At 37.8% G+C, this 23335-nt stretch overlaps 2 protein-coding genes across 3 annotated transcripts in view; one reads left to right on the top strand and one right to left on the bottom strand.

Annotated features, from left to right (window-relative positions):
• Positions 1-2674: 2674 nt before the first annotated feature.
• On the top strand, positions 2675-18720 carry ogfod2 (2-oxoglutarate and iron dependent oxygenase domain containing 2). 2 transcript variants are annotated; one of them, XM_023958735.1, is made up of 7 exons: positions 2675-2915; positions 3004-3060; positions 14431-14541; positions 14631-14730; positions 17307-17428; positions 17728-17985; positions 18069-18720. In XM_023958735.1, exons 1-7 carry the CDS (start codon positions 2781-2783, stop codon positions 18333-18335), a joined length of 1050 nt encoding a protein of 349 aa, XP_023814503.1. In that variant the 5' UTR covers positions 2675-2780; the 3' UTR covers positions 18336-18720. The 2 variants fall into 2 exon arrangements, with proteins under 2 accessions (XP_023814503.1, XP_023814502.1); XM_023958734.1 differs by having other exon boundaries at positions 2678-2915; positions 17304-17428.
• A 1646-nt stretch (positions 18721-20366) lies between these two features.
• Positions 20367-23335, bottom strand: part of LOC101171498 (electrogenic sodium bicarbonate cotransporter 4-like) — a 39436-nt gene continuing 36467 nt past the window's right edge. The window contains exon 26 of the mRNA XM_011479568.3: positions 20367-21551. Coding sequence (XP_011477870.1) covers positions 21386-21551 — 166 coding nt within the window. The 3' untranslated portion in view covers positions 20367-21385. The remainder of the gene's footprint in view (positions 21552-23335) is intronic.

The following is a 23335-nucleotide window of genomic DNA, read 5'->3' as shown; positions in this document are numbered from 1 at the left end:
TGTCTTCTTTTGGCCCAGGTGATGGCCAATGTCGTTGAAGTGGCAGTCCAGAAAAATCTGCCTCTTCCTGTCTGCTTCGATCACCACCTCCCTCTTTTCATCTTTCTTTGGTCCCACGTAGTAAAGCTTTCCCTCTGGAAGACAGGAATGGGGGGATGAAAGGAGAGCAAAGAAACAGCATCCAAATCTCAAAGAGGACCACAACTGAATGTTGCGTTCAAAACTATGGGGATTTGGCGTTTCCAGGACTGTCTAATGGTAAACTTGATTAAACCTATTTAAAATGTAGAGTTGCTTTAGACCGACTCAAGAACTTCAGTTATGTTAACATTATTAAAAACCTAAGCATATATGGAAAAAGAAATTTGCTGTGTTTAAAAACTGTTAGTGATTAAAAAAAGTAAAAGAAACAGTGACCGCTGCTGGTGGTTTCTTTTTTTCAGAGGGACGTTATTGAAAGAGCCTTACCGTCCATGATGAATTTCTGTGCGTATCTTTTGAGATTCTTTTTCCGTAAAGGATTCATTGACTGCGGGAAACTGCCTTTAGCAACAAAAGTGAAAATATCACCGAGTTTGTTGGAGCTAGACTCAACCACCTCCTCCTCCGCCACCTGCAACGAGTCCACGCTTAACATTTCAAACACAAGCGGATACGTTAGCAAACATAAAGATGCCCACTACACGTCGGCATAGTCGGCAGCAGAAGACAAGTCTGCTAATAAAAACTTTGTGAGTAAAAAGCTCAACTGCTGCAATACGAATATTAAAAAAAAAAAATCTTCCTCCCCCTTTTGTTCTTCTACTTCTGTTTGTGGGGTAATTGAATTCGGCCATTTCATCATTATCGCCTCCATCGGGTAAACCATGGTACTACATGTCATTCCTCAAAAGGGAACGGTTTGTGATGAAAGATCACAGATTATTGCAGCTGGCAGCATATTTCTATGATGACTCTTTATTACAAAAATCGTAGTGAAAATTGTTATTTTTGTTTAAATCATCAACCTTTTCTAATTGAATAAAAAAAGCTGTTTCCAAAAGCTTACAATTAAACTTCTAAATTAAAGTCAAACTGCATGAAACAGCCTTGTTCAAGGCAAAGATCAACCTGTCTAGATGATCCACATCTACAAGCATCATGGTTCACACAGAATAGCCACCTCTGCCCATCTATTCATCACAACAGCAATGTCTTGCACAACTCTGCCACTCCAGACATCCTCATGTAAACCACTCTCTATGTCATACTTTTTAGATTAATGGTAAGTGGTAAATTCTTATATAGTACTTTTCTACCTTACTCGAAGGCCAAAATGCTTTACAGTCACTGGCAAACACTGGCACCCACCTCCCACCAGAGGCAAGGGGGGGTTCAGTAACTTTGACACATGGGTGTGCAAGGCGGGAATCGAACCTGCAATATTACGATCATGGGTCTACCGCCCTACTGCTGTACCATGGCCGCCACATTTACAAAGATACAATGCAGCTTCTTCTGATCTTCTCCGGATTCTCAAAGTGAATGTTACATCTGTGGTTTTTTGACATGAAACCACACGTTTACTCACAAACATTCACCTCTCACTTGCCACTAAAAGACATGAAAACATGTCAAACTCTTTGGAAGCTTGGCTTTTATGCTTGGAAACAGTTTTGTTTAAGCTTTACACGACCTAAACATTAAGACCATAACATGAATTATAGAATATGTTTAAAGAAATGATGCAAACTATTTTTGACACCATCTTAAATATTGCCCTTTTAAACTTCTTGTCATGTTATTTCCAGGAGGCATTACAACTTCTACTACTACTGGTTTGTAAATAAAAATGTCAATAGACAGCAACCCATTGACTGTTTGTAAAGTTCTCTTTATAGTTAATGCAGCAACCTCACTTCTGACTGAACATTGATACACTCTGTGTTAAGTTTTACTGCAATTCTCCTAAAACAGTCATCTATCTTTTCTGGTATTGTCCTCAAGTTAAAGTGTTTTGGCAGAACATTTGTGATTTCATTCATGACAAAATTGATTCTTGTTTTGTTTTATTCTGGAAAGATGTCTTGTTGGGTCTAGAACCAAAGAATATACAAAAGACCTGTAGTTTACTTTTAAATCTCTTGATCATTTTGGCCAAATTTCCTATTCACAAATGTAAATTCTCTGGTCGAAAACCCTGTTTCATTGTATTCTTTATGAAGTAACCCTTGTGCTATCCTAGGCACTTTACCATTGGGAGTTGGGTCATCTAGACCCACTAGACAGTGCTCTGAACCTTTTTTCTTCAATGATTTGTGATCTTCACTGGTGTTCATGGATTACATGAAATCTTTCCACCTTTATCCACCTTTGTCATGGTAGAGAGAACACGTCAATGTAAGGGTGGGGTCACCTTTGAAGCACAAGTGTTAAATCTGTATATTGGTAGTATTCATAATCCTGAGAAGCAAAAAGCAATCAAAACCTTGTCTGTATGTGAAAGATTCAACATTTTTTCGTAAAGTTTAACCCCTGGCTTATTTCTATTTCTATTCTTGTTTTTTTTTTTTTTTATACATATGTGTATTTAACATTTGCAATTGTATTCTTATTGCATACCTGAACGTGAACTTCTGTAAATAGCATATTGTGCAATAAAGTTTATTAAAAAAAAGCAACTTCACTTTTATTTTGAAGAATACATAACCGGAAATCAAGCGGACGTACATAAACACCGTCCACCAAACTTCCGTCGGCGTCTTTTTGACGTGAGTCCCGTTTAAAAGGAAATATTAATAATGACAGGCGAAGTGAAAGGAAAATTAGGGTTTTATGGGTGTAAATGCTTCACAACTAACAATATTTTCCTGGAGGAATACAATCTGCACGTCCGCTTTTTGACCGAGCAACAATTCAGACAGGACTACAGAGCAGTGAGTCTGCTAGCAACAGGATTTTATTTAAATTTTAAAGAACTGCGTCAAAATGTTGACACTTTAGTTCTACTTTTCTGTTTTACAGATACTTTTAAGACTCGGTTGTGACTCCGACCAAAAGTTTAAGGACGTCCTTAACAAGGTGCGTACTGAATATAATATAACTGAATCTCGACTGGTGTCAAGCCAGCCCTCTCTCGTCGAACGGCTGTCAAGTGAGCCCTCTCTTAAAAACAGTGTGCCGCGTTCTTCCGTACATTACGGTAACAGCAAGAAGTAATATTTTTTAAAGGTAAAAACATAGTGTAAGAACTGTCATTACATTTATATGTATATACAAACATGCCCCCGTATGAATATATATCTATATCTATGTATATATTTAAAAGTCTGAGTAAATTTCAAAATAAAACACAATTCAAATCATGAATTGAGGAGTACTTATAATGTTGACATGGGTCTAAAAATTCTGCTAGTTTTCAGTGAGTCATTTCACTTCTCACTGATAGTATCCTACCTGGTGATGTCACAATGAAAGTTTCAGAGGGATCTGATGTGGAGATTCAAAATAAAACCCAATTGAAATCTGCTATAAATGTGTTTTTGCCATAGGTTCACATAAGTCTAAAAAGAAAACTGCTAGTTTTCAGAGAGTCATTTCACTTCTCACTGATAGTGTCCCACCTGGTGATGTCATTAAATAAGTTTCAGGCAGATCTGATGTGGAATTTCAAAATAAAACCCAATTGAAATCTGCTATAAATGTGTTTTTGCCATAGGATCACATACGTCTAAAAAGAAAACTGCTTGTTTTCAGAGAGTCATTTCACTTCTCACTGATAGTATCCTACCTGGTGATGTCACAATAAAAGTTTCAGAGGGATCTGATGTGGAATTTCAAAATAAAACCCAAGTGAAATCTGCTATAAATGTGATTTTGCCATAGGTTCACATACGTCTAAAAAGAAAACTGCTAGTTTTCAGAGAGTCATTTCACTTCTCACTGATAGTGTCCCACCTGGTGATGTCACATAAAAAGTTTCAGGCAGATCTGATGTGGAATTTCAAAATAAAACCCAATTGAAATCTTCTATAAATTTTGTTTTTGCCATATGTTCAAATATGTCTAAGAAAGAAACTGCTAGTTTTCAGAGAGTCATTTCACTTCTCACTGATAGTGTCCCATCTGGTGATGTCATTTAATAAGTTTCAGACAGATCTGATGTGGAATTTCAAAATAAAACCCAATTGAAACGGCTATAAATGTGTTTTTGACATGTTTACGTAAGTCTCAGGAAAAAAACTGCTAGATTTCAGTGAGTGATTTCACTTCTCACTGATAGTATCCTACCTGGTGATGTCACAATAAAAGTTTCAGAGGGATCTGATGTGGAATTTCAAAATAAAACCCAATTAAAATCTGCTATAAATGTGTTTTTGCCATAGGTTCACATACGTCTGAAAAGAAAACTGCTAGTTTTCAGAGAGTCATTTCACTTCTCACTGATAGTGTCCTACCTGGTGATGTCACAATAAAAGTTTCAGAGGGATCTGATGTGGAATTTCAAAATAAAACCTAATTGAAATGGCTATAAATGTGTTTTTGACATATGTTCAAATATGTCTAAGAAAGAAACTGCTAGTTTTCAGAGAGTCATTTCACTTCTCACTGATAGTGTCCTACCTGGTGATGTCATTAAATAAGTTTCAGAGGGATCTGATGTGGAATTTTAAAATAAAACCCCAATTGAAATCGGCTATAAATGCGTTTCTACCAAATTTTCACAAAGGTCTAAGAAAGAAACTGCTAGTTTTCAGAGAGTTATTTCACTTCTCACTGATAGTGTCCCATCTGGTGATGTCATTAAATAAGTTTCAGACAGATCTGATGTGGAATTTTAAATGAACAGCATTGCAACTTACAAAGACAAATCCTACCCTATCTGTATTAGCAATGTTTTCATACATATTAATAAGTTATCAGATAAGATCACTCACCCAGGTTTTTTCTTGGACATCTTCGCTTCCTGCTCTCGATGAATTGCAACAATGGGGCGCGCGTAAAAGTCTTCAGATTTCCACAAAGATGTACGTAGTGTCCTGTGGTGCAGTGCGCTTTATATATTGAATTTTGACTTCGGTTCGAGAACGCAATGGAGGACAACTTTAGAACTCTACGGAGTGAAGTGTTGTTGAAATTGCACATCAGATCCGTCTGAAACTTAGCATGTGACGTCACCAGGTGGGGCACTTTCAGTGATTTTAATTGGTTGTTAATTTTAAATTTCAAACGTCTGAACACACAACAACCGTTTGGAGTCAAAATGCCCAAAACAATGACTGAAATGAGCATAACTGGCTACCTTGTGTCAAAAACAATCCTCCTGCTGAGCAGATTTACTTGCAGTTATCATTATATAGCAATTCTATAATTTAAGTGCATTCTCTGAACAGAAGGTGTTGTGGTGCAACAGAACATAGGAATGTGTTTTGAACTGAATCTAATAATAAATAGTTCTGACAGTGGATTTAACCATCATCAAGCATACAAGGCCTCCTAAATTTAGTGTTATGTCAAGAGTGGGTAAGATTACGTCATTGAAAAATATATAATAATAAATGGAAAAATTTAACTTTTACCAGCATTTTTCTTTAAACCAACAGAGCTGCATGACAGCTCCGGAGCATTAGATAGCAGATCCTTGGTTTACATAAGTGCTTCTAAATTATGTTCTGCAAGGCCCCCATTAGGAAAAAGAAAAAAAAAGTTTTATTTTTAGACCTTTGTGAAAATTTGGTAGAAACGCATTTATAGCCGATTTCAATTAGGTTTTATTTCGAAATTCCACATCAGATCTGTCTGAAACTTATTTAATGACATCACCAGATGGGACACTATCAGTGAAAAGTGAAGTGACTCTCTGAAAACTACTGGTTTCTTTCTTAGACATATTTGAACCTATGGCAAAAACACATTTATAGCCGATTTCAATTGGGTTTTATTTTGAAATTCCACATCAGATCTGCCTGAAACTTATTATGTGACATTACCAGGTAGGATACTATCAGTGGGAAGTGAAATGACTCTCTGAAAACTAGCAGTTTTCTTTTTAGACTTATGTGAACCTATGGCAAAAACACATTTATAGCCGATTTCAATTGGGTTTTATTTTGTAATTCCACATCAGATCTGCCTGAAAATTTTTGTGTGACATCACCAGGCGGGACACTATCAGTGAGAAGTGAAATGACTCACTGAAAACTAGCAGTTTTCTTTTTAGAAGTATGTGAACCTATGGCAAAAACACATTTATAGCATATTTCACTTGGGTTTTAATTTGAAATTCCACATCAGATCCCTCTGAAACTTTTATTGTGACATCACCAGGTAGGACGCTATATGTGAAAAGTGAAATGACTCACTGAAAACTAGCAGTTTTCTTTTTAGAAGTATGTGAACCTATGGCAAAATCACATTTATAGCAGATTTCACTTGGGTTTTATTTTGAAATTCCACATCAGATCTGTCTGAAACTTATTTAATGACATCACCAGGTGGGACAATATCAATGAGAAGTGAAATGACTCTCTGAAAACTAGCAGTTTTCTTTTTAGACTTATGTGAACCTATGGCAAAAACACATTTATAGCCGATTTCAATTGGGTTTTATTTTGTAATTCCACATCAGATCTACCTGAAACTTATTTAATGACATCACCAGGTGGGACACTATCAGTGAGAAGTGAAATGACTCACTGAAAACTAGCAGTTTTCTTTTTAGACTTATGTGAACCTATGGCAAAAACACATTTATAGCCGTTTTCAATTGGGTTTTATTTTGAAATTCCACATCAGATCTGCCTGAAACTTATTTAATGACATCACCAGGTGGGACAATATCAATGAGAAGTGAAATGACTCTCTGAAAACTAGCAGTTTTCTTTTTAGACTTATGTGAACCTATGGCAAAAACACATTTATAGCCGATTTCAATTGGGTTTTATTTTGTAATTCCACATCAGATCTGCCTGAAACTTATTTAATGACATCACCAGGTGGGACACTATCAGTGAGAAGTGAAATGACTCACTGAAATCTAGCAGTTTTCATTTTAGACTTATGTGAACCTATGGCAAAAACACATTTATAGCCGTTTTCAATTGGGTTTTATTTTGAAATTCCACATCAGATCTGCCTGAAACTTATTTAATGACATCACCAGGTGGGACAATATCAATGAGAAGTGAAATGACTCTCTGAAAACTAGCAGTTTTCTTTTTAGACTTATGTGAACCTATGGCAAAAACACATTTATAGCCGATTTCAATTGGGTTTTATTTTGTAATTCCACATCAGATCTGCCTGAAACTTATTTAATGACATCACCAGGTGGGACACTATCAGTGAGAAGTGAAATGACTCACTGAAAACTAGCAGTTTTCTTTTTAGACTTATGTGAACCTATGACAAAAACACATTTATAGCCGTTTTCAATTGGGTTTTATTTTGTACGTCCACATCAGATCTGCCTGAAACTTATTTAATGACATCACCAGGTGGGACAATATCAATGAGAAGTGAAATGACTCTCTGAAAACTAGCAGTTTTCTTTTTAGACTTATGTGAACCTATGGCAAAAACACATTTATAGCCGATTTCAATTGGGTTTTATTTTGTAATTCCACATCAGATCTGCCTGAAACTTATTTAATGACATCACCAGGTGGGACACTATCAGTGAGAAGTGAAATGACTCACTGAAAACTAGCAGTTTTCTTTTTAGACTTATGTGAACCTATGACAAAAACACATTTATAGCCGTTTTCAATTGGGTTTTATTTTGAAATTCCACATCAGATCTGCCTGAAACTTATTTAATGACATCACCAGGTGGGACAATATCAATGAGAAGTGAAATGACTCTCTGAAAACTAGCAGTTTTCTTTTTAGACTTATGTGAACCTATGGCAAAAACACATTTATAGCCGTTTTCAATTGGGTTTTATTTTGAAATTCCACATCAGATCTGCCTGAAACTTATTTAATGACATCACCAGGTGGGACAATATCAATGAGAAGTGAAATGACTCTCTGAAAACTAGCAGTTTTCTTTTTAGACTTTTGTGAACCTATGGCAAAAACACATTTATAGCCGATTTCAATTGGGTTTTATTTTGTAATTCCACATCAGATCTGCCTGAAACTTATTTAATGACATCACCAGGTGGGACACTATCAGTGAGAAGTGAAATGACTCACTGAAAACTAGCAGTTTTCTTTTTAGACTTATGTGAACCTATGGCAAAAACACATTTATAGCCGTTTTCAATTGGGTTTTATTTTGAAATTCCACATCAGATCTGCCTGAAACTTATTTAATGACATCACCAGGTGGGACAATATCAATGAGAAGTGAAATGACTCTCTGAAAACTAGCAGTTTTCTTTTTAGACTTATGTGAACCTATGGCAAAAACACATTTATAGCCGATTTCAATTGGGTTTTATTTTGTAATTCCACATCAGATCTGCCTGAAACTTATTTAATGACATCACCAGGTGGGACACTATCAGTGAGAAGTGAAATGACTCACTGAAAACTAGCAGTTTTCTTTTTAGACTTATGTGAACCTATGACAAAAACACATTTATAGCCGTTTTCAATTGGGTTTTATTTTGTACGTCCACATCAGATCTGCCTGAAACTTATTTAATGACATCACCAGGTGGGACAATATCAATGAGAAGTGAAATGACTCTCTGAAAACTAGCAGTTTTCTTTTTAGACTTATGTGAACCTATGGCAAAAACACATTTATAGCCGATTTCAATTGGGTTTTATTTTGTAATTCCACATCAGATCTGCCTGAAACTTATTTAATGACATCACCAGGTGGGACACTATCAGTGAGAAGTGAAATGACTCACTGAAAACTAGCAGTTTTCTTTTTAGACTTATGTGAACCTATGACAAAAACACATTTATAGCCGTTTTCAATTGGGTTTTATTTTGAAATTCCACATCAGATCTGCCTGAAACTTATTTAATGACATCACCAGGTGGGACAATATCAATGAGAAGTGAAATGACTCTCTGAAAACTAGCAGTTTTCTTTTTAGACTTATGTGAACCTATGGCAAAAACACATTTATAGCCGTTTTCAATTGGGTTTTATTTTGAAATTCCACATCAGATCTGCCTGAAACTTATTTAATGACATCACCAGGTGGGACAATATCAATGAGAAGTGAAATGACTCTCTGAAAACTAGCAGTTTTCTTTTTAGACTTTTGTGAACCTATGGCAAAAACACATTTATAGCAGATTTCAATTGGGTTTTATTTTGTAATTCCACATCAGATCTGCCTGAAACTTATTTAATGACATCACCAGGTGGGACAATATCAATGAGAAGTGAAATGACTCTCTGAAAACTAGCAGTTTTCTTTTTAGACTTATGTGAACCTATGGCAAAAACACATTTATAGCCGATTTCAATTGGGTTTTATTTTGTAATTCCACATCAGATCTGCCTGAAACTTATTTAATGACATCACCAGGTGGGACACTATCAGTGAGAAGTGAAATGACTCACTGAAAACTAGCAGTTTTCTTTTTAGACTTATGTGAACCTATGACAAAAACACATTTATAGCCGTTTTCAATTGGGTTTTATTTTGAAATTCCACATCAGATCTGCTTGAAACTTATTTAATGACATCACCAGGTGGGACAATATCAATGAGAAGTGAAATGACTCTCTGAAAACTAGCAGTTTTCTTTTTAGACTTATGTGAACCTATGGCAAAAACACATTTATAGCCGATTTCAATTGGGTTTTATTTTGTAATTCCACATCAGATCTGCCTGAAACTTATTTAATGACATCACCAGGTGGGACACTATCAGTGAGAAGTGAAATGACTCACTGAAAACTAGCAGTTTTCTTTTTAGACTTTTGTGAACCTATGGCAAAAACACATTTATAGCCGATTTCAATTGGGTTTTATTTTGTAATTCCACATCAGATCTGCCTGAAACTTATTTAATGACATCACCAGGTGGGACACTATCAGTGAGAAGTGAAATGACTCACTGAAAACTAGCAGTTTTCTTTTTAGACTTATGTGAACCTATGGCAAAAACACATTTATAGCCGTTTTCAATTGGGTTTTATTTTGAAATTCCACATCAGATCTGCCTGAAACTTATTTAATGACATCACCAGGTGGGACAATATCAATGAGAAGTGAAATGACTCTCTGAAAACTAGCAGTTTTCTTTTTAGACTTATGTGAACCTATGGCAAAAACACATTTATAGCCGATTTCAATTGGGTTTTATTTTGTAATTCCACATCAGATCTGCCTGAAACTTATTTAATGACATCACCAGGTGGGACACTATCAGTGAGAAGTGAAATGACTCACTGAAAACTAGCAGTTTTCTTTTTAGAAGTATGTGAACCTATGGCAAAAACACATTTATAGCAGATTTCACTTGGGTTTTATTTTGAAATTCCACATCAGATCCCTCTGAAACTTTTATTGTGACATCACCAGGTAGGACACTATCAGTGAGAAGTGAAATGACTCACTGAAAACTAGCAGTTTTTTTTTTGAAGTATGTGAACCTATGGCAAAATCACATTTAAGGCAGATTTCAATTGGGTTTTATTTTGAAATTCCACATCAGATCTGTCTGAAACTTATTTAATGACATCACCAGGTGGGACACTATCAGTGAGAAGTGAAATGACTCTCTGAAAACTAGCAGTTTTCTTTTTAGAAGTATGTGAACCTATGGCAAAAACACATTTATAGCAGATTTCAATTGGGTTTTATTTTGAAATTCCACATCAGATCCCTCCGAAACTTTTATTGTGACATCACCAGGTAGGATACTATCAGTGAGAAGTGAAATGACTCACTGAAAACTAGCAGTTATCTTTTTAGACGTATGTGAACCTATGGCAAAAACACATTTATAGCAGATTTCACTTGGGTTTTATTTTGAAATTCCACATCAGATCCCTCCGAAACTTTCATTGTGACATCACCAGGTGGGACACTATCAGTGAAAAGTGAAATGACTCTCTGAAAACTAGCAGTTATCTTTTTAGACGTATGTGAACCTATGGCAAAAACACATTTATAGCAGATTTCACTTGGGTTTTATTTTGAAATTCCACATCAGATCCCTCCGAAACTTTCATTGTGACATCACCAGGTAGGATACTATCAGTGAGAAGTGAAATGACTCACTGAAAACTAGCAGAATTTTTAGACCCATGTCAACATTATAAGTACTCCTCAATTCATGATTTGAATTGTGTTTTATTTTGAAATTTACTCAGACTTTTAAATATATACATAGATATAGATATATATTTATACGGGGGCATGTTTGTACATACATATAAATGTAATGACAGTTCTTAAACTATGTTTTTACCTTTAAAAAAATATTACTTCTTGCTGTTACCGTAATGTACGGAAGAACGCGGCACACTGTTTTTAAGAGAGGGCTCACTTGACAGCCGTTCGACGAGAGAGGGCTGGCTTGACACCAGTGAATCTCGAGAGAGAGTACGAACTTATATTATTCAAAAATAAAACTAAAGTGGAAACTTTTAAAACTATAACACGTTTAAAAGAAATATTTAAAATATAACAGCTAATTGTGTTGATTTGCTGATATAAAAGGAGCCTACAAATAAGATAATTTTCTTCTGAATATTTATGCATGTTTTATTATTCAAAAAAAAATCTTTTCATAGTTAAATTGCCATGAATATGTCAAAATTAGAGCAGTTTACATCTGCATCTATGCTCATAAGAATAATTTTAGGAGCTGGTTTGAATTTTGAAGGGATTAAAAAAACATTTTTCCCATTTCTTGGGTTATCATGTTTCCCTAAATTCAGTTTTTTGTCATTTTAGGGTTAGGGTTTTTTGTAGGCGTGGCTTTTGTGGGCGTGGCTTCTTAGTGTGCAACGTTCTTATGGAAATGTTGCTTTAAAAGAAGCACCATGAAGTTGTTTTATATAACTTTATTTATTAGCCTGCTGAGAGACCTTCACATTGTGTGTGAAACAGTGTTTTCCCAAGAGACAAAGCCAACATGTTCGACATTGAACATCAACTCAATTCCTTTAGTCAAAACTTGAATCTGTTGTCAGCGTTTCCTCACCCGTCCTAACTAGTAATAACCTTGCTATTCCTTTAGAATATATAACATAAATGTAAAATATTTCATGAAAGATACTGTGAATGCACATCATTTTATTACAATAGTAAGGGTGTAATGATTTATTGTGACAACGATTAGATACATGTCGTCATTTGTGGTTGTTGATACGATTCATTGATGATATATATTCATTTTAAACGACCCAATTCACTGACCTAAAATCCACCAGAGTTACTCAGAGATGAATACCTGGTACCAAACAGTCCAGGTGAATTTTTCCGCATTCCTTGTATTTCTTGCTAGATAATCGAGTGTAAATTATATATGTGTGCAAACAAACAAGAGTTAATGTCAAATCCTTTCACATTTTAGTTTCATAAAGTTCAGCCCACAGTTGTTTTCCCACATTCAAATAATCATAAGGTGTTTCCACACATTGGACTGGAATGATCAGTTTTTGCTGCCATCACATGTGTGTTGTCCACTGTTATGGACTTGATGGCTTTTATTTTATAAAAAATTAACTTACAGTGCCTCAATCCAAATATAATTGATTTATGGCATTTTGAAATGATTTTATTATGGTTTGTGTCGATACATTTACCAACTTGCTTCAGTCAGATCGATCTGTTTCTTCAATTAAGTCGATCAATCGTTACAGCCATAAAGGCCTGTTCACACCGGGACGAATTTCGCCGTCGATTTTCGCCGACGTTTAACGCCTCGTGACTAAACAAAGGGCACCAACGAGAGTTTGCACACCGACGCGAAAAAACGCCACGCGTTAAAGCGTCAAAAAAAAAAAACGCCTCGGGTTCGTTTTTTTTTTTCGACGCGTCGCGTCGAAATCTACTCGACCAATGAGAATGGCGCTTTTGCTCACGTGTCTGGAGCTTCTGAAGTTACAGTAAAACACAACTTGGGGGCGCTCAAACACAAAACTGCCTTGCTGAGCACACATACCAGCGAAGAAGATAGACGCCAAGTAGCGTCTACACAGCCGCGAAGCAATAATGACGGACATTCTAAAACATCCCCGAACCAAGCACCAGTTGGAGCTACTGGTGCTTGAAATAGTCATGTTTTCTTTGTTTGATTCTGACAAGCGTGTAAATACTTGCTCTCTTCTTCTGAGTGAAAAGCGACTTTAAGAAGCGTAAAGTTGCGCAGCGCCACCTTGTGTACAGGAGTATTTCTGTTTTACATTAAGCGCCATCTAATGTCAGGGAATGAAATTGCATGTTCACTCCACTCATCGTCAGCGAAAATCGCCTGGGTGTGAACACAAAAAACGTGGCGAAAAACGCTGGCGAATAACGCCTGGCGAATATTCGTCCCGGTGTGTACGGGCCTTAAGGCCTGTTCACACCGGGACGAATTTTGCCGGCGATTTTCGCCGACGTTTAACGCCTCGTGACTAAACAAAGGGCACCAACGAGAGTGTGCACACCGACGCGAAAAAACGCCACGCGTTAAAGCGTCAAAAAAAAAAAACGCCTCGGGTTCGTTTTTTTTTTTCGACGCGTCGCGTCGAAATCTACTCGACCAATGAGAATGGCGCTTTTGCTCACGTGTCTGGAGCTTCTGAAGTTACAGTAAAACACAACTTGGGGGCGCTCAAACACAAAACTGCCTTGCTGAGCACACATACCAGTGAAGAAGATAGACGCCAAGTAGCGTCTACACTGCCGCGAAGCAATAATGACGGACATTCTAAAATATCCCCGAACCAAGCACCAGTTGGAGCTACTGATGCTTGAAATATTCATGTTTTCTTTGTTTGATTCTGACAAGCGTGTAAATACTTGCTCTCTTCTTCTGAGCGAAAAGCGACTTTAAGAAGCGTAAAGTTGCGCAGCGCCACCTTGTGTACAGGAGTATTTCTGTTTTACATTAAGCGCCATCTAATGTCAGGGAATGAAATTGCATGTTCACTCCACTCATCGTCAGCGAAAATCGCCTGGGTGTGAACACAAAAAACGTGGCGAAAAACGCTGGCGAATAACGCCTGGCGAATATTCGTCCCGGTGTGTACGGGCCTTTAATCATTTAAAATGGGAAATACCTAAATGCGTGTTCAGGAATAAGGATTTTTCCAACTTCATGCTAAATAAAAAGTTGTTACATAAACTGTTGAATAAATTCGAGGTCAGTAATTTAAAATATCTTTGTATTTAAAATCCATTCATTATTATTTTTTGTTAATGGTAAAACGAAGTCTAATCGATTGTGAAACAAGCAAAGGAAGTTGGGATGATCAATTTGCGCTCAGTTGTATCGTCTCTCACCTACAACAGCTCTGTGTCCGTCGTTTTTTAGATTTCCCAGGAAGTCGACAGACGAAAACATTTAGACGAAGCATCCGCTGATAGAGCTGCCGCCATCAGATGTACATACCGGCCGCTTCATCCTCATGTCTACCATCTGGAGGTAATTACTGCAGCAGCCCCTACTGGGAGCCTCATCATCCCCCATTAACCCCTCGCTGGGCCTTCACCTGCACCCTCTCCACCCCTCAGGAGTCTCACCTCGCTCCACAGTTCAAGAAGATTGTTGAGTACTGTGGAAACGTCGAAGCCAGTAAAGAGGGCCTCTTGAAACTTTTGGAGGAAGAGGCAGGTGAGTTGGAGAGGGTTGACAGAGGGACTGTTTCCACTTTTGAGTTACGTTAGATGCAGAGAACTTCAGCTGAAGAAAGAGAATACGTTCTTAATGATTGCCATTCAAGAAGACAGATTTGTTTTTCTGCTTTTCCTCACAAAAACAAGAATGTTGGAATGCATATTGTGCCATTGTACACTTTAGTTTGTAGTGTTTTAAAGTTTTATAATTTAGTGTAAAAAGGAGAAAGTTGAACTCAATCTAATGAGCTCCAGTAATGCTAGAACAGAGCCGTTCTTTTTTTAATAGAGACTGTCAGCATACGTCCAAGAATGCAGGAGCCTTTAAATAATTTCAGAGTAGGGGGACAATGAGGGGAAGTAGGAGGCTATCACCTCAGCGCCAAAGACATTGACTGAGGGGGCGTCTGGGGGTCCTCCCCCAGTAACATTTTGAAAATTAGGGCTCTTTATATCCATTTTCCAGCCATCTGGGCATTAGTTCAGCTAATTTGAAAGTGGGATTTAGTACTTAACTTCTACTGTATCACTTTTGACAAATATGATTTCCCCCAAACGTGTTTTCCTCTGACTGTTTATCTGCCACAAAACTTTGGAGGAGGGGCCGCTGAAAGGTCATTGTCAGTAGAGTAAACGTACTTGAAACATTAAAGGAAGTTTACTTTACAAATAATTTCTCTTTCCACATTGAGTTCTGCTACTACAAAAAAATAGGCAAGAGAGCGCGTCTGATTTATTCAACAAAACAGCTGGAATTCCCTCAATTATAATCTTTTTCAAAAACCCACAGGCAGTGCAGAGACATACAGACTAGTGAGGGGTCCGGCCACACCGACGCATCGGCTCACGTGTCGAGTTCATGAAGTGAAACCTGTGTGGGTACGCGTATCGCTGCAGGAACAGTCAAATGACCGATGCAGCCACTGTGTCGGTGTGTCACAGAGGAGCCAAACAAAGAAGCACTTCTACCAGCAGGGTTGCCAGATTCTGCGGTTTTCCACCCATTTGGGTGCTTTTGCGGGTTTCGCATCAATTTGCCGGGTTTTTCTTAGTTTTATTATGAGTCTAAGATCTCTTTTATTGTGAAAAATATTTTACTTTGAAAAATTACCGGCTCTTCTTTGTTACATTTCTGTCACAATTTTTGATGCCTCGGATGTGCGTCCACCTGTGTTTGACGTTTTATTTTACTGAATCTGAATGTGGTGTTGAATGTGGTGTTTAAATGAGGTTTGTGAAATTATTTAACAGTTTTTAATGTGTTTTTGGCTTTTTGTCCTCTCGGTTTCCGCTTGATCTAGCAGAATTCTATTCCGTTTCAAACAGACTCTCATTTGACATTAATCATTTTATTTTTGGGAGATTCGATGTGGGATTTGTTCAGCAGAACTGTCAAACTTAAAAGCACCTCCTCAATGCTGGGGCATTATAGAGCAGAACATGGGAAAGAGGAACTACAATGACAAATATTGTGTTTAGTTTAGTTAATCCTTATATCAGCCGAGTTTCTGACCTTGTTTGCCTGCAATGATGTCGTCGGTCCAGCAGGTGTCAGTATTGAGTGACACAGCATCAATACAGTTTGAAAAAAGAATGATCTACTGCTACGGACCAAAAGAGGGAAAACATCCTTTTGGTCTGTTTATCTATTGCAGCTCATTTCAGAAGCTGAATCATATTTTAACTGTCCCATTTTTGACGACATTTTTATAGTTTTTTTCCCAGTGGTCACATGACACACCGGCATTCTGATTTCTGCAGGCGTTTAACCAAAAGCTGCAGAGTTCTACGGTCACCTCATCAATAACTAGAAAGAGTGCAGACTTTTAAAATTCCTCTTACCGGCAGAACCTCCCAGTCAAGGCCCTTTTTCAGGCCTTTCTAGCCCTGAATCCAGCGATATGATGATGCCAAGGACGCTTGCAGCCTCGCTTCTGTATCGACCAATCACAGATGCTCTTATGAAGGCCTTTGGGTGTACAGCGAAACAAAAAAATATATTTCTCAAAGTGAACATGAATTCATTATTCATTCATTCACCAATCATACACCGATTATTTGCTGCAAGGTACTAAATGACATTTTTGTTTGATTTTATATCTTTTTATTTTTAAAAACAAAATACAATAGTTAGACTTTGCAAATAATCATAAAACAAAAAAGGGCTCAAAAACAGAGTCGGTAGAAGAATTCTCACCCCAATCTTGACAGATTTTATGCACACATTTTTACACCCAAAAACAGATTATTATTCACATTAACACTAAACAAAAATGACTAAACTATAACTCAAAGCATCTGGGTAACAAAGCAAATATTTCCTTCTTCCCCAAACAATTTTTCTTCTGTGGAAGTATTTTTTCTTTTTACAGCTTTAAAAATGATTTTTTTTTATCATATTCTATTTTTCTGCATCTGTAATCTTCTGTGTCGTCAAAAAGCAGCCGGCGGCTGAAAGCTTGAGAGCTTTCTTTTTCTTTTCTTTTCTTTCATGTTTCCGTGTTGAATTGGTTTGATCAATGAATTTGTATCAAAAATATCCCTTTTTTTTGTCTTGTTTTTAAACTAAAGCAACAAGGGTGTACCGTTTTCCTGTGTTTGAAAGAGACTTCTGCAGAGAGCTTGTGGAGGAGCTGGATCATTTTGAACAGTCTCCAGCCCCTAAAGGAAGACCCAATACCATGAACAACAGTGGGGTAATTACTTGTCCTTTCCATTAAACCCCCCCTTTCCAAAGGGGGCTCAGTCACACAGATGCTTTTTAATGTTTCACGACACTCGACGTTCCTGGAATAAAAGGGAGATCCTATAGTGTTTGTGAATTTCTAGAATGTTGCAAACAGCTGGAAATGTAGTTCAGAGCTAGATTTAGAATTGGTGCAGAGATGTTCAACAAATAACCTCCATTTAAGACTTGAACTGAGCTTGAAAGTGGAAAGAAATGACTCATTTTTGGGAAGTTGTCAGTCACATTCTCTTCTTCTGTTTGCATCAGATCCTCCTGGATGAGCTCGGCTTTGACGAGGCTTTCGTCACACCGCTCCGTGAGCAGTATTTGCTTCCGCTCACCTCGTTGCTGTACCCCGACTGTGGGGGCCGTTGTCTGGACAGCCACAAGGCCTTTGTGGTCAAATATGACATGAATGAAGACTTGGAGCTGAGCTACCATTATGACAACGCAGAGGTCACGCTTAATGTTTCCATCGGCAAGGACTTCACCGAGGGCAACCTTTATTTTGGTGATATGAGACAGGTTGGCCACACCCCCTTTTTCCATTAACGTTAAATTGATCCAAATAACTTCCTGAAACGAATTTTCTTTAAAACGTCTTGCAGGATCCAGTTAGTGAGACTCGGCTCACAGAGGCTGAACACAGGATCACCGAAGGCCTCCTCCACCGGGGCCAGCACATGCACGGCGCATTGCCCATCTCTCATGGCCAGCGCTGGAACCTCATCATCTGGATGAGGGCCTCACAGGAGCGCAACAAGCTGTGTCCCATGTGCAACAGCAAGCCGTCTCTGGTGGAGGGACGAGGCTTCGCTGATGGCTTCACCAAAGCCGGCGAAGCACCAGCGAACTCGCAGTTTATGTCCCAGTGAGCACATCCGCCTGCTGCTGGACTTTAGGAAGCTTTCATCTTTTACATAATCTCCTATTTTAAAATAGGAATATTTCCTGTTTATTTTGAAGCCACAAATGATTGTTTTTCAATTGGAAGTGTTACACATTCAGTCAAGTTTCCCTATTTTATGACAGTTCTTGAACTAATCAGTAAGATCAGGATCAATAAAGGATCTCTGTTGTTCTCCAGTGTTCAGTTCACCACCACCTCACAGCACCCTAGAAGTGATCACATGTTCACAAGTCTACATACTCATTAATATCAAAGTGTCAGTGTTAATATTGTTGGAAAATAGGTTTTTGTTGGCCTTCTGGAAACTAAAGTATCTGTATTTTGTCACTCCAGAGTATAAGTCGCAGCAGCCAAAAAATGCAAAATAAAGAAGAAGAAAAAAGTATAAGTTACACTGGAGTATAAGTCACAGTTTGGGGAAAAATGTATTTAAGAAAACACGGGAACAAAAACAGGCATTTTATTTAGACAAATCATAATAATGGATAACAAGACTGCATTTAAGCACGCTATACTTCCGTAATACATTTACAAAGGAGAAGAATTCATTTACAAGAATAAAGAAGTGAAATTATGAGAAGAAAGTCGTCATTTTATGAGAGTATAGTTAAAAAATGTATGAGAAAAAAGTCCTAATTTAACAATGAAAAAGCCACGCTGTTTTGAAAATGAAGTTGGTTGTGATAGACTCCATCCATGTTACATGCAGACTAGATGTGTAAACCCTTGCGTTATCCTAGGCACTTTAACATTGAGAGTTGGGTCATCTAGACCCACTAGACAGTGCGCTAAACCTTTTTTCTTCAATGATTTGTGATCTTCACTGGTGTCCATGGATGACATGAAGTCTTTCCACCTTTGTCCACCTTTGTCATGGTAGGGAGAAAACGTCAATGTAAGGGTGGGGTCATCTAAGATAGCACAAGGGTTAATGCAGCCATTCATGGTTTTTTCCATGCGCCATAATACCATTGGATGTCTAACTATACTGTTGAGGGCAAAACCGCATCACCTGCCGGAAATCCACCATTTGTGGGTGAAGAATATTCCTCTGAGGATGTGCAGTGCTGCAAATTCAATGTCATTTTACTCAATAAAACAATGTTGACTCACTAAAAGACGTAGTATTTCCTCATTTGTGAAACGAATGCTGAATAAAAGACCATGCGCTCTATGCCACTCATAATGAAATACAATATTGTTTCTTCTTTTGTTGTTTATCCTATAATTGTCTTAGTTAACGAACTATTGGTTTATAAATGTAAGTCTTTAAGGAGCGAAAAAATTGTGAAATTAAAACTTTATCGTAAAATATTGACTCTTACTTATAATTCCAAGAGTTTATTGTCATAAAAGTACAAGCTTTTGCTCATAACTTCACAAATTTATTCTCCTAGAATTATTTATTTCATTTTCATGGTAGCCCCAATACTCCGTCATACACATTGATGCTTATTTAGCTTCATGAAACATGGCCGTCATCCAGCATAACAGTGCAAAATATGCACCATTAACCCATGTACTATTTTAGATGACCCCCCCCTTACATTGACGTGTTCTGTCTACCATGACAAAGGTGGACAAAGGTGGAAAGATTTCATGTAATCCATGGACACTAGTGAAGATCACAAATGATTGAAGAAAAAAGATTCAGCGCACTGTCTAGTGAACAGGTGTCAAGCTCCAGGCCTCAAGGGCCATTAGACAGTGCTCAGAACCTTCTTTCTTCAATGATTTGTGATCTTCACTAGTGTCCATGGATTACATGAAATCTTTCCACCTTTATCCACCTTTGTCATGGTAGGGAGAACACGTCAAAGTAAGGGTGGGGTCATCTAAGATAGCACAAGGGTTAACCAACCTGCCATTGAAGCTCCTTATTGGCAAAACACACCTGATCCAGGTAATCAGCAGCAGATGAGGCAGGATTTCTGAAAAACCAGCAGGAGGTTGGCCCTTGAGGCCTGGAGTTTGACACCCCTGGGTGGGTCTAGATGACCCAATGCCTAGGATGGCACAAGGGTTATTAGGGTAACCACAGGATAAAAACCATGCCAACAAGTCAGCAAAACTTTATATTACTTCAAGTCATTAAATTAGTTGATTTCTTCATCCTCTGAGTCACTTTGGAACAATTCCGCCAAGCCCAATGTCAGACTGAGCGGTGCTTCTTCTGAGTTGCTGTCAGTATTAAATACTGGTGCACACACCTTTAGTGCCCTCTAGTGGTTGTTGCAAATTATTTTTTTCAATCACATAGGCCTGAAAGCTGCACCTGAGTATAATTTGTCTCTTAGCCAAACTATGCATAAAAAACGCAACTTGTACTCTAAAAAATGCTGTGACTTTATTTTGAAAATAGTATTTTTTTCTTCAATTTCCCTTGAAGAATAAAAAAGAGAGGACATCTTTATTGCGTAAATATCTTTTTATTGTCTTTCTTACAGTATACTGAGCATCTGTGTGCGGGTTCACATGAGCCGCTCGCTCGTGCAAAAAATAAAACACTCAGGTGTGAAAACCGTATGAACCTCATCTGTACAGAGACATGAAAACCGTCAGAGCTTTTGGTTGTTTCTTTTTGTTCCTGTGAAATGTGTGGAGATTTGGACTAAACAGAGGAAGGACAGAAGAAAGGAGAGCTGGCTCGTTGGGATCAGAGGCACAGCTACTCAACAACAACAACAGATACTGTACAGGCTCTGGAGAATAACTTCCAGTGGGCTTGGGCTTCACTTTTGATTGGGGTGCAATTCCAACATCCAGTTATCACTTTAAGTTTCAGTACTAAAGTTATAGTTTCCACATCAAATCTTCTATGAAATAAATACTTTTTTATTTTAGGGTAAATAAATACTTTACACAGCTCAACATTCTTTATGAATCATTGATGTATAGGTTGTCCGGGTTCCATGGCAGCAACAGTCCCACATCAGTTTGGACATGTTTGAGTCCCTATCCTGCCTGTGGGTCAGCACTCGCTGCTCTCATTGTTCAGTAGTGTGTTTTTTGGGCTCATAGCGTGGTTTCACTGCTGAGGTCTCGGTGTCGGCGGTGGTCCATGTCTGAGTCGTAGTCCGACTCCATCTCGATCTTGACCTGCGGCACGGGGCAGGCCATCCCTCGGCTCATAGGCATGGCTGGAGATGACGGGCAGGAGATCTTCAAGTGGAGGGTGATGCTGAAGAAGGGCAAGCTCCAGTTACACACATAAAGTCAGGACTGAAGACATCAACAAGGCTACCGAGATTTCAATTATTAAAGAATTTTGCACTAGGAAAGTAAATAAGATCAAATTATCCAAAGCATAGGCTAAAAGCAAAACTTCAGTCCATTTTAGGAGAATTGCAGTCTAGCTAAGGGTAAAGCTCTCATAAAGAGGCATCAAGCTAACAAATGTCTAAGATACTTTACAGCCAGATTCACCTTACTCAGCAGTCAGTGAAATTTCATACCAAACCAGGCCTCTTTCAAAGCAATGCAGACACATTCAGAAAAAAAAAAGCTCTGGTTTTATTGCAGGTGTTTAAAGCAAATGTGAACAACAACTCCGAAAGCCAGATCAGATTTCACACACAGCACTTGGAAGAAAAAGAAACAACCAAAACAACGACTACAGCCTATGAAGGTAACTATCTTCAATGAATCACATGCGCAGGGTACACACCAAGCTAGAACACAGCACATTTCCTTCTTCATCCACTTGATTTACACACAGAATGTCAGAACACAAAATAATACTGAAGAGAGATACTGAAAACACCATTTCATCCTTGTATGTTTTAGCTAAGCTGCATGTGAAAAGAGGAGTGTGGTGTTCCAACTGTCAGACATTTGACATTAGAAGAGCATCAGCAGGATGACAGATTACTCTAAATTACACTGGGATCATCTGCATTGCCTTAAAGAGCATGGAAAGGAAATAGAGACCTAGCATGACAAAGATTAACTGAGGAGGGTGTTAAATATCCACCTGCAACTGAAATGAAAAACTATTCTGTGAATTTAACCCTTGTGCTATCTTAGATGACCCCACCCTTACATTGACGTGTTCTCCCTACCGTGACAAAGGTGGATAAAGGTGGAAAGACTTCATGTAATCCATGGACACCAGTGAGGTTCACAAATCATTGAAGAAAAAAGGTTTAGCGCACTGTCTAGTGGGTCTAGATGACCCAACTCTCAATGTTAAAATGTCTAGGATAGCACAAGGGATAAATATCAGCATGATAAGTGTATTTTTGTTTGAAAGTCCTAAGATAAATACAGAATACAGAAATTGGCAAGACATTAGTAAAGTGTATTCTGAGAACAGGAAAGTATCCTGCAAGAAAAAAGTATATAAAAAAGTATGCAAAGTATGAGCCAGCTTATCTGAATTACTAAATATGAAATTATTTTTGCTTTATCTGTGCTGTTGAGTGTAAACTCAAAGCACTTAAAACATGATTTTGCACGATTGGCCTTTTTTTTTTGTATTTAATTTTTTATTGTGTTCCATTAAAACCCTCCACAAAGGGAGCACAAGTCAAGGTTGGGCAATTTTTTCAATAAAATGAATCTTAAAATCTAAACTACCGGCCGAAATATGAATCAGTTTTATTTTATGATCCTCTTAGAGCCCTCAGGTCCAGAGGTGCAGGTCTTCTGTTGGTTCCAAAGGTCAGAACTAAAATCCACAGCAAGGCCACTTTCCAGCAGTGTGGGCCTCGCCTGTGGAACAGCCTGCTGAGGATGTGAGGCCTTCATGCACGGAGGAGGTTTTTAAGAAGAAACTGAAAAACGTTTTTTTAAGTAGATTTACATTTCCTCATAGTTTAATTTGGTTTAATGGACGGTCTTTCTCTGTTTGTGTTTATAGAACCTGTTGGGAACTTTTTAAAGTTATCTCTTAATAAAGTTGAATTTGAATTTAACTAAAGTAAACAAACAGTAAAATGGGCATCCGTTGAAATGGTAGGGTGA

Source organism: Oryzias latipes, chromosome 9, assembly GCF_002234675.1.
Source record: "Oryzias latipes chromosome 9, ASM223467v1".
NCBI lineage: Eukaryota > Metazoa > Chordata > Actinopteri > Beloniformes > Adrianichthyidae > Oryzias > Oryzias latipes.
The sequence above is the reverse complement of the archived record's forward strand: the minus strand, read 5'-3'. Positions and strand labels throughout refer to the sequence as shown.